The 12,391-nt window shown below is 42.9% G+C and overlaps 1 protein-coding gene across 1 annotated transcript in view; it reads right to left on the bottom strand.

The window, feature by feature from the left end:
• HTR2A (5-hydroxytryptamine receptor 2A) overlaps positions 1 to 11,657 on the bottom strand; it is a 103,709-nt gene extending 92,052 nt beyond the window's left edge. The window contains exons 1-2 of the mRNA XM_004376585.2: positions 11,117 to 11,657; positions 7,468 to 7,668 (exon numbers count right to left, since the gene is read on the bottom strand). Coding sequence (XP_004376642.1) covers positions 7,468 to 7,668; positions 11,117 to 11,528 — 613 coding nt within the window. The 5' untranslated portion in view covers positions 11,529 to 11,657. The remainder of the gene's footprint in view (positions 1 to 7,467; positions 7,669 to 11,116) is intronic.
• Between the last annotated feature and the right edge of the window lie 734 nt (positions 11,658 to 12,391).

The raw sequence follows: 12,391 nt of genomic DNA, 5'->3' as shown, positions 1-12,391 counted from the left end.
ATCTTTCTAAAATGTAAATCTTTTCATGTGCATGTCTCTCTCCAGTATAAAACTTCTCAATGGCCTGGTATTAGTGACAGAATACAGTGCATGCTTCTTAGCCTGCCATACGAGGCCTGTCCTACCCTCCAGCCTTATTTCCTACCACCTTTTCCTTCCTCATATCAAGTGACAGGACAAGTAAGAAACAAACCCAGATAACAGAAATCATCAGGTAATCCAGATATCCAGATACCTGTGATTAGTATTTAAGAAAATAGATGACAACATGAAATTTATTCCAGAGACTAGAATACATAAAAAAAAAAGAATCACATGAAAATTTTAGAACCCAAAATACAGTAACTCGAATTGAGAATGTAATATATGGGTTTAATGGCAGATTAAAAGTAGCTGATGAAAAGATTAGTGATCTAGAAGAAAAGTCAATAGAAATATCTAAACTAAAGCAGGAAGAGAAAAGGATGCAAAATGTAGAAAAGCATTTAAGAGTCATAAGAAAGATGACTAAAATTTCTATGATACATGACAGTGGAGTCCCAGAAGTGGGGGAGAGAGAGAAAAGGGCACAATCAACATTTGGAAAGATAATGGTCAAGAGTTTTCCCAAACTGACAAAAGACATCAAGCCACAAATCCAAGAATGAATTCTTACTGCATGCAGGATAAAAACAAAACTATTACAAGAAATTTCTAAGATGCAAAGACGAAAAATCCTAAAAGCAGCAAGGAGTAGCAGGAGGAGGTCATTACTTTCCAAGGAACCACAATAAGACTCACAGCTGAGTTCTAAAAAACAAACAACTAATCAAGTAAACAAACAAATAATATATGCCAGAAATTCTGGAATGCCATTTGGAAAGTGCTGAAGAAAGATGACTGCCCACCTTGAATTCTATACCTAGCAAAAATATGCATTTCAAATGAAGGCAAATGGGGAGTGACTGCTTAATAGTATGTGGTTTCTTTTTCTGGTGATGAAAATAAATTGGAAAATGAATTGGAAATAAAGAGTAGTGATAGCTGCACAACATTATGAATGTACTAAAACCCACTGAATTGTACACTTTAAAATAGTTAAAATGGTGAATTTTATGTTACGTGATTTTTATCCCAATTAAAAATAGAAACATTTCAGAAAATGAAGGCAAAATAAAAATGTCTAGAAGAACAAAGACTGGGAGAAAACTAAACGATATTCTAAAGAAGTTCTTCAGGAATAAGGAACACGAACCCAGGCTAAAACACAGAAATCAAGAAGGCAATAAACAGCAACAGAAAGTGTCACTATGTGGGAAATAAATACTAAGTACATAGAACAATTGTAATAATGTCTTATGGGTTTAAAAAGACCTGCAGGAATAGAAAACATGAAAAATTACCAAAAGACAACAGGGCTGGGGGGGCGAGGAAGGGCAGGTAAATGGAATTAAAGTGTTCTAAGGTTATTGTATTACTCAAGAAGGGCTAAAAGTACTAATTTATATTATTATTATATATAGGTCAAAGATGAATGCTGTAATCACTAAAAGGATATTAAAAGAATGAATACCTAACAAACTTATAAAGAATAATGAATTAATAATTCATTCTTGATTATTCCAAAAGAAGGCAAGAATGGAGAGAAAATGGAATATAGAAAGCAAATTGTAAGAGGGTAGATGAAACCCAAATATATTTACAATTACATTAAGTTTAAATGGATCAAATGCACCAATTAAAAGACAAAGATTGATTAATTGGATAAAAACAAAATGAAACTTTATATGCTACTTATAAGCACACACTTTAAACATAAAGTCACAGAAAGTTTGAAAGTAATTAGATGGAATAAGATACATTCTGAAAATGATAACCAAATGAAAACCTGTATACCTATACTAATATCAGATGAAGTAGATGTTAAGGCAAGAAGCATCACTAGAAATAAAGTGAAACATTTAATAATGATAAAAGTATCAATACAAGAGCTAATAATTGAAAATTGTATGCAGCTAATAACACAAGAAGAGGTAAAAAATGTAAACAAATTAATAACAATTGAAGAGGTTGGAGATGTAATTAAAAGTACCATTTACAAAGGCACTAGAATAAGAGAAATTTAGAACTGAGTGCTATGTTGCCTTAAAAGAGCATATCATTTTTACTTACGTCAACTAGTTCTACAACATAAAAAAAACCATACATGTTGCTGTGGAGTCAATTCCAACTCATGGTGACCCCATGCGTTACAGAGTAGAACTGCCCCATAGGATCTTCTTGGCTAGGCCTCCCTTCTGCAGCACTGTTAGGTGGGTTCAAACCACCAGCCTTTAGGTTAGTGGTTGAACCATTTGCACCATGCAGGGACCTAGATGTTCTAGGCCATAGAGGGATAAAAGGAAAACCTCCCAAATTCATTTAATAAAGTTAGCAAAAGAAACTTGGTAAGAATAATGAATCAACTAACCAACCAAAAAAATCAGCCAAGTCCAATTTTACTTATGGATATCTCCCAGGAATGTAAGACTAGTGAACTACTCTTTTGAAATACTTCAAAATCTATCAAAAATTGGAGTATATCAACAAACTAAAGGGGGAAAAGACGGTGATTATATCGATAGATGTTGCTAAGACTTTAATGACTGGTGGAGTAAAACAAGTCAGGCCATATACAAAAATAAATTCTAGCTGGACTAAGATTCTAAATTAAAACAAAAACCACAACCCCAAAACCAAATGACAAACAAAATAACAATAGAAACAGAAAAACTAGAAGGAAATACAGGAGAATATTTGCCTTAAACCTTTTCAGTTCCTTGATTAGAATTGACTTTTTCTTTTTTACATTTACCACCCATTTTAGGCTGGGTTCTTTAGAGAAGCAAAACCAGTGAAGCACGGCTATAGAGGCTGGCAAGTCCCAAGTCTGTGGGTCAGGTGTCAGGCTGGAGGCTGCAAGGGCTGATAAACCCAAGATCAGCAGATTAGATGGCAGGCTGCTAGCTCACAGGCTATCGAGCCTGACGAATCCAAGATTCAGGCAATAGAGCAGGCTGCAGTCTCAAGTCCCAGGAACCAGAGGTTAGATGATGATGAGCTGGATGCAGGATCCAGAGCGAGCAAAAGCCAGGAAGCTTTGCCAGAATATCCATATATATTAAATGCAGGCCACACCTCCAAGGAAACTCCCCTTACAACTAGTTGGTTGATCACATCAGATCACATCATGGAGGTGATTATATTATATCACAAAATGGAGGATAACTACACCATTACATAACTGTAAACCACTGAGAATCATGGCCCAGTCAAGTTGACACACAAAGATAACCATCACACCACTTATGCCCTCCCCTGCCGTGCACCACTCAGATGTCTGGTATAGAGCCCTATATGTTTTGTTTTTCTTATATGTTTCCTTACTTCCCTGTGAGATCTTTGAATGCATATCTTAGTCATACTAGTATATACAGTGCCAAGCACACAGTAGATACATCCTATGGATTGAATTGTGTCCCCACCCCCCCCAAACATGTGTTGTAAATCCTAACCCCTATGCCTATGGTTATAATCCCATTTGGGAATGGGTTTTCCTTGATATGTTAATGAGTGTGTATTAGTGTAGGGTGTGTCTTAAGTAAATCTCCTTTGAGACACAAAAGAGCAGCTTGAGCAAGCAACCAGGCAAGCAAGCAGAGATGGGGAAGACAGATGCCACACCACGTGAAGATCACCAAGGAACTCAGAAACAGACGCTGAGAAGAGACAAGGACCTTTCCTCAGAGCCCTCAGAGAAAGAAAGGCTTCCCCTAGAGGTGGCGCCCGGAATTCAGACTTCTAGCCTCCTAAACTGTGAGAAAATAAATTTCTGTTTATTAAAGCTATCCCCTTGTGGTGGTTCTGTTATAGCACTAGATAACTAAGACAAGACTTAAAAGTTTCTTGGCCCAATGGATAAATGATGACCCTTGAATAGCACATCCACAGCCATTCCCGCCTGCCCGCCCCCTGGGTGACAGCTGGAAAGAGCCGGGAGGCAGACTGCTTCATTGGGCAGGTAGCACAGTAGAAAGGACATGGAATTTGGAGTTAGATTGACCTGGGTTGACTCCTGCTTATGAGCTATATCATTCTCTGCAATCTTACTTCTCTGCAGCTTATTTTCCGTAAAGTGCTTTGTGTACTACTAGGTCTGAAGTAGGCACTCAGAAACTTAGCCATTACTATTATTGCTAAAATTAAGCTTGACTAAGATGGGGGAAGGAGATCACCAGACCTTTCCTCCGAGGCACCCTGGGTGGGTTCAAACCACCAACCTTTTGGTTAGTAGACAAGCGCTTAACTGTTTGCATCACCCAGGGACTGGGGAAAAGGCCCCTATGTGGCACAAATAGTTTGAGTGTGACTACTAACCTAAAGGTTGGTGGTTCCAACCCACCCATGGTACCACAGAAGAAAGGCCTAGTGATTTGCTCTTTTTCAGATTACAGCCAAGGAAATCCTGTGGAGCAGTTCTACTCTGTTCCACATGGGGTGCAGTGAGTTGAAATTGACTCAATGGCAAAGGGTTTGGTAAGATGGGGGAGTCCACATGGCTGGGATAAGGTGTCCCACTGTCAGGACAGTGTATGGAGGAAGACTAGAGTACATCTGCCGATAGCTTTGCTTATTTCATATGCATTATTCCCGGCCCTCTTTTGTTAATCACATCTCCCTCTCTGACAATCTGTCTCAGTGGACTTTTACCCTGGCTGCACCTTAGAATCACGTGGCCTCACCCTGGACCAATTAAATCAGAATGTTCCCCAGGGGGTTCTTGTGCAGCTGGGATTGGGAACCGCTGGGCTTTCATTCTCTTGCTCCCAGTAGAATGAGCCCAAGATCGAACAGACCCAGAAAGCACAAGCATTTCCTTGAAGCAAAAACTGTTTCCGAAGGGAGGTGGTGCACCCAGCAGAAAGAGCAGGGCTTGGCGCCAGAAATATAGAGTCCTAGCCCTGCTGCTAATTGGAGATGTAACCTAGCAAGACAAAAACGCTCTGTGTGGGTTCCCTAATACAGCAAATTAGGGAAAAAAAAAAAAAAAAAAGATCTTCCGTTCTGTCCTCCTCACGCTGCAAGGCGAAGTTCAAAGTAGAAAGTAGACAAGATTGCTTTCAAAATATGCAGATCATACAAGTGTCATTTGTTAGTGTTCCCATGATAATCAAACAAAATCCTTGCTGTGAGAGCTTGCACAAGTCACTTCACTTTTTGAAGCTCAGTTTCCTCATCTGTAAAATGGGCCCACCTACTCTGCAGATTGTAGGTTTAGCAGCAAAGTAAACAATAGGAACTAAAAAAGTCAAGATACCATATTATTGTGTTTGCTATATTCATTTGTATTATTCTTATCACAGACCTGTAGGTAGACTCATAACTACCTGATTTCAAGCCTGCCATCAAATCTCATATTCTCTCACACTAGCAGATCCGCCTGACCCAAACCATGGTATTTTCAATCACCTCATATGCATGTGAAAGCTGGACTATGAATAAGGAAGATCGAAGAAGAATTGATGCCTTTGAATTGTGGTGTTGGTGAAGAATACTGAATATACCATGGACTGCCAAAAGAACGAACTAATTTGTCTTGGAAGAAGTACAGCCAGAATGCTCCTTAGAAGTGAGGATGGCAAGATTACATCTTACATACTTTGGACATGTTATCAGGATGGATCAGTGCCTGAAGAAGGGCATCATGCTTGGTAAAGTAGAGGGTCAGCGAAAAAGAGGAAGACCCTCAACGAGATGGCCTGACACAGTGGCTGCAACAATGGGCTCAAGTATAACAACTGTGAGGATGGCACAGGACTGGGAAGTGTTTCGTTCTGTTGTACACAGGGTCGTTACGAGTCGGAACCGACTTGACGGCACCTAACAACAACAGCAAAGCAGATACTGGCCCCCATGCAGCCTTAAGCAGGAGCAACATTTCTTCCTGAAAAGCTCTGTGACTCTGCAATGAATCTCAGGGAATCTGTGGTTACAAATCAGGCCTGCTGAAGTGACAGGTGCAATTGACTTAGCTGCCAGGAAGCTGCCGCCCTCGCTTCCATCACCTGGGCTTTCGTGGCTGTCTGGTGTGTAACAGAAGCTCAGTACTGGCCAGAGGTAAATGTGGGGAATCACCCCAATGGAAGTGGGCTGAAAACCTCTGGCATGTGGAGTCCTAACAGGAGGAAGGACTGCAGATGCCCTGGGCAGGTTGAGACGTCTGGCCCCTGAGCAAACCCTGCCACCTTCCTCTATCCTCATCTTGTCCCTGAGAACTGCAGTGCCGGATCCCTCTCTCTAGCCCAGGAGGCCTGGTATTCTCTAGTATAGCAGTCTGTAGGACTGCCAGAAGGAGCCCTGGTGTGCAACAGCTAAGTGCTTGGTTGCTAACCAAAAGGTTGGGGGTTCTAACCCACTCAGCGGCTCCTTGGGGAAAGACCTGGTGATCTGTGCCCATAAAAGATTACAGCCTTAGAAGACCTTATGGGGCAGTTCTACTCTGTCACATGGGGTCGCTATGAGTCAAAGTCAACTCAGCGGCACCTAACAACAACAGGACTGTCAGAAGAGCGAACAAGCCAGTCATAGAAAAAATATAACCAGAATGCTCCTTAGAAGCGAGGATGGCAAGACTTCAGCTTGCTTACTTTGGACAAGTCATCAGGAAAGACCAGGTTTTATAAAGTGGAGGGTCAGTGAAAAGAGGGGAACCCTCAATGAGATGGACTGACACAATAACCACAACAATGGACTCAAACGTACCAACAATTGTGAGGATGGCACAAGACTGGGCAACGCTTTGTTCTGTTATAGATAAGGTTGCCATGAGTCAGAGCAAACTCGACGGCACGTAACAACAACATCCTCATATTGATGCAAACAACTAATGCACTCGGTCGTTCACTGAAAGGTTGGCGGTTCAAGTCTGCCCTGCTGTGCGTTGGAAGAAAGGTCTGGTGATCTGCTGAAAAATCAGCCACCAAAAACCCTATGGAGCACAGTTCTACTGTGACGCACATGGCGTTGCCATGAGTTGAAATTGACTTGATGGCAACTGATCCATCCTCATATTGCCCATAAGTCCAGTGGTTTTCAAAGGCTGAGGTCTCTGGGAAGCCCAGGATTTACAGCAGTGAGTTTGAAAGTAAGAGATGAGGAAAACGTCTTAGGAAGTGGCTATGGCACGGTTATCCTGGATTTCGTCTCTATTGATGTCTATATTCCTACCTGTGCAAAGTAATACAAACTTATGCTGTCAGCCAGTGCCATAAACAGACATTTTCTTTCCTCAAGCAAATCTGATAATTACTACATTGTAACATATCTTGCAACAAACAAAACAATACATTCTGAATGTCAGGTTTTAGTGCAACACACAGAACAAGTCTCCACATGGAAAGCAAGGAACCATCATGTTGAGTAAGACCGTGAAACGTGGTTCCCACTTACCGACCGAGATGGTCCAAACAGCAATTATTTTCAGAAAGGCCTTTGTTCTGGAGTTGAAGCGGCTGTGATGGATTGGGTTCTGGATGGCGACGTAGCGGTCCAGTGAGATGGCGCAAAGGTGCATGATGGAGGCGGTGGAGAAGAGCACGTCCAGGTAGATCCAGACTGCGCACAGCTTGCTTGGCAGAGGCCACCGGTACCCTACCAGGCAGAAGGTTTGTGTCAGAGTATGGATTATACCTTGTGACAACCGTTTCCATCTTGCATAGGTGGCAATGGGCAGCAAGGTATTTTCAATATTTGAAAAAAAGCCTAATAGCAACTGTACTTAACTATACTAAAAGTACACTGGCTGATAAATACCAAAACTCAAAACCAAATCCATTGCTGTGGAGTCGATTCTGACTCACGGAGACCCTGGAAATGGTTAATGTTTGACTACTAACTGAAAGGATGGCTGTTCGAACCCACCCAGAGATGCCTTGAAGAAAGGTCTGGAGATCTGTATCCGAAGGGTCACAATCTTGAAAACCTTATGGAACAGCTCTACTCTACACACCTAGTGAGTCCATGAGCTGATGGGTACAAGGTGTGAACATTTCTAGTGGCTGAAATTATGTCTACGTGGTGGGGTTAACTCACCCTGCTCCCTCTTCAGCATTTCTCTCTCTCTTTTCTGCCTAGCAAAGCCTACTTTTACTATTATTTTTAATGACTTAGGTCAGAATTTGTGAAGGGTTTTGGGCTTCTCTATTGAAGCGCCTCTTAAATTGTACTGTTATTGCTTATTCACTTCTATTTCTCCATCCCTTAGTCATTGTTATAACTGCTTAGCTTCACATAGTGAAGGCCCACCGTAGTCTCTCAATAAATGGTATTGGTGTCAATGAATGAGTGACTGAAAATCCAGATTGGGACTACATCTCTATTCGTAAAAATGAAAAATACGGGATTACCTAACACTACTTTTTGGTGTTAAACTTAAATTACGGGTTGTGGGAAAAATCTGAAGAAAACCTTGATGAAAAGCACAAACGCTTTTGTTTCAGGGCGGTGGTTCTCCTACTTTAGCAGGCATCACAATCCCCTGGACTCGCTGCCATCAAGTCCATTCCGACTCCTAGCAACCCTATAGTACAGAGCAGAACTGCCGCATGGAGTCCAAGAAGCGGCTGGTGGATTCCAACTGCCACCTTTTGGTTAGCAGCCAAGGTCAGCAGCTGTAGCTCTTAACCAGCGGGCTTTTTAAAACAGACATCTAGACCCCATCCCCAAGTTCCTGCTCAGTAGGTCTGGGGTAGGGCTGGATAATTTGCATTTCTAAATTCCCAGGCATTGCTGATGCAGCTGTTCAAGGCCCACACTTGGAGAGCCACAGCCGTTTAATCCCTCGCTGCACATTAGAATCGACTGAGGAGCTTTAAACCATTGATCAAACCCCAGGCCAGTAAAATCACAATCTCTACAGGGTAGAAAGGGAGCCCTGGTGGCATAGTGGTTAAAGCGCTCAGCTGCTAACCGGATCTTGGAACCCACCAGCCACTTGGCGGGAGTAAGATGTGCCAGTCTACGTCCGTAAAGATTACAGCCTCAGAAGCCCTATGGGGCAATTCGACCCTGTCCTATAGGGTCGCTATGAGACAACAACGTTGGGACGGTAGGAGGATGGTAGCAGGACTTGGACTGTGAGCATCCAGGTGGTTTAAAGCTTCCCAGATTCCAACGAGAACAGGCAGGAGGTCACCTGTTTCAGGAAGATAGAATATGTCTTATGGGCATGAGCAAATTGTCCTGGTTTTGTTTGTTTTGGAGGGGGCTCAAACGTTCAAACGTTCATATAAACCTTAATTAGTTTTGGTAAGTGTAAGCAATGGTGCTCGATGTATGTGTAGGTGAGAAGGAAAATTTTCTACAGACCACATTTTCTACCTGAAAATGCAGAGCCACAAAGCTGAGCAGACCTTCCATACGCAAACGTGCTCTGTCTACCAAAACTGCCGACGTGGATATTTAGAAACCTAAAGGGCAGAATATAAGCCTAACTTAGCTAGTGCCTTCCACTCTGATTATTTGCAAAGAGCTTGAGCTAAAACGAGACCCTTTTCCTCAGTAGCGCCTGAGAGGAAGCCACATTCTGCCTGTTCGGAACTGATCTTGGCCCTTGGAGGACTTTTCTCTGCAAGGAGGGAGCCGCGGGCCTCAGTTGCGGTTTCTGCGGCGGGGATGAAGACGGGGGTACTTCCTCGGAGGAGAGGGCTCCACGCCCCGCAGTGGGGGAGGTAGGAGAGCAAACCCCTGAAGAGGCGAACCCCGGGCAGGAACCCGCTGCTCGCCGAGCGCGGCGGCCGCCAGGGGGCGCCGTTACACGCCGAACCTGTCCACACCCGCTGACTCGCGTCGCTCAGGATCACCCCGCCCTCTCGCTAGGGTTTTGGTTTCCGGACGTGCCGGGCTCTGAGTTACATCCTCTGCCCTCTGAAGTTTGCCTCCAAAGGGAGCAGGGTTTTGGGAAGCCAGAACCAGTTTAGAATGTCCGGGAGATAACAGGCGATTTAGTGAAATCATCCTGGTGGTGGTATTTGAGCGGGCAAGCGGGGGCTGGCCTTCGTAAACTGCTGGCTGCTCTCTGTCGCTCACCTTCTTCCCCCTTCACACTTCGCGGGGCTGGGTTGATATTTTTTAGCCTCCATCTAAGATTTGGCCAGAAAATCCCCTCTTACAGATACCTCTCATAACCTGTCTCTAAGCTCGGGGTGACAGCTGATTACGTGTGTGTCAGTAGTCTCCGTATTCTCTCTCTTTTTTAAGGAAGAATCTGGCTGTATTACTCATAGTTTGGAAACAATATCACATTCTGCTCCCCGCTGAAGCCGTCCCAGTGTTTGCTGACTTGCTGAGAGGTTTGACTGTTTCAAACTCTGTTGAGAAGAAAGCAAGATTAATCTCTTTCCATTTGTTTTCCATCCTCCTCCAAACCAGACGGGATGAGTTTATGCATATGCATTTTTAAAAGAGTTGAGGGTATAATTCAAAGGCGTATTTCCAAATTAGCTTCTTTGGGCAGGGAACAATTAAAACTGGAGTAATTCATTTATTCTAATGGAGACTCAGCATATTTCAGCATTAAACCCACTGCACCAATGATGTTCCCTCTGCAAATGTCTCAAGGTAATTGGGAAGGTTTTCTCACTCCTTGAGAAGTGCTGAAAACTGTGTGGCAAAGATAAAATGCTTCTGTCCTGAAGCCCCGAAGATTTGTACGGGGATACAAAGGAGGGAAAATCAAGAGGATTCCAAAGGACAGGTAAGTTATTGCTTTATGACTGTATTGGGCACTTATTAGTATTTCTGCAGCAAATGTACGTGTTTTAAAGCACAAGACTTTATAATTCTGTCTCTACCTAAAATGCACGTGTTTTAAAGCACAAAACTCTTCAGTGATCACAGATAATATGTTGCCTGAATTTTTCATGTGTGAAATCCCATTGTAAGGGTAAAATTTCAGTAAGTAGAGTAACATGGTGGACCCTAGTCTATAACGAAAGCCTTCCAATTACAGTTTGTCCCCTGAGCCCCTGCTGGTCTGCTAATGGCATGCACATGCTGTCAATACCGGTGTGGATACAGCTGGGGAACTAATGCCACTCACCATACAGGATCGTTAGCATGGACACGGGCATCACAAGGAAGCCCAGCAGCATATCAGCTATGGCAAGTGACATCAGGAAGTAGTTGGTGGCGTTCTGCAGCTTTTTCTCTAGGGACACTGCCATGATGACGAGTACGTTTCCAGCAATGGTTAGGATAATCACGACAGCTGTCAGCAAAGCAGACCAGTTTTTTTCTTGGAGATGAAGTAAGGAGTAACACGGTGGTGAGAGGCAGCCTTCACAGGAAAGGTTTGTTCGATTTTCAGAGTCCACTGTCCAGTTAAATGCATCGGAAGTGTTAGCTTCTCCCGGGTTAAAATCGTGATTGTAGAGCCTTGTGTCATCATTGAATTGACTTAAGGAGTTCGGAGTCAAGCTCAAAGAAGTGTTTTGATCACAAAGAATATCCATGGCTAAGCCAGAACTTTCCACAGATGAAATACAGAAAAATGAACAAATTATAACCTCTTCTCACCATCCATCTGTATGTCCCCACACTCTGTCACAGTGAAGCTGGGTTCCTTTGCTGGCTCCTCCCCTCCCATTATTACAAGAAGAGTTAAAAACCTGCAATCGCTCTCTATGTTTTCTTCCTTCTCAATTTTAGCAGAGTCCACTGCTTGGTTCTGTGTTTCCTCCCAAGCAAGGTGAAAAAGGCAGAATGAACTTTTAGCATAGAGGCTGCAGAGTTTTGAGCATTCGGGGAGAAAAACGTGGTCCTGGCCAAAAAAGAAAAGTTTTGTAACTGCCAAGAATCTCTTTTAGCTGTATCCCATTCTTTTGCTTATGCGGCTCACACTAGCTTAACCACAGCAGTATTGAAAGAGCATGCAGTCCAGAACTGCGGGGCTGTGCGCATTTTACATCAGCAGAGTCAATTAAAAATACATACATCCAGTGTTAATTCCGTAGTAACTGGATGTACTTTGGGTTATATAGTTCTCAGTCTGTATTAAGCTGAATTGTCACAGCTGCAGTCAGGAATTTCAGCAGGTGTTATGTTGCTTAGTTAATTAAAGAAAGAAAAGCCGTAAGCAAAGATTAGCAGCCAACTTTCCACATTAGAAATTCTCATGGAAATGATTGCATCTTGGCCAAGCATGACTTCAAGCCGGAAAGAAAATTACACAGCAGTAAAATAGAGCAGCGTAAGAACTTACATTTATCTTCAGGGTCCACACACCAGACACACTTCGCTGTCGTACGACTTGCTGCATTTCTCATAGTATTTAAGCCGGGGTAGAGGCCCTTCTTCGAGAGCTTCCACCAGCATA

This window comes from Trichechus manatus, unplaced genomic scaffold, assembly GCF_000243295.1.
Source record: "Trichechus manatus latirostris isolate Lorelei unplaced genomic scaffold, TriManLat1.0 scaffold00044, whole genome shotgun sequence".
Classification (NCBI taxonomy): domain Eukaryota; kingdom Metazoa; phylum Chordata; class Mammalia; order Sirenia; family Trichechidae; genus Trichechus; species Trichechus manatus.
This window is presented reverse-complemented; position numbering and strand designations above follow the sequence as displayed.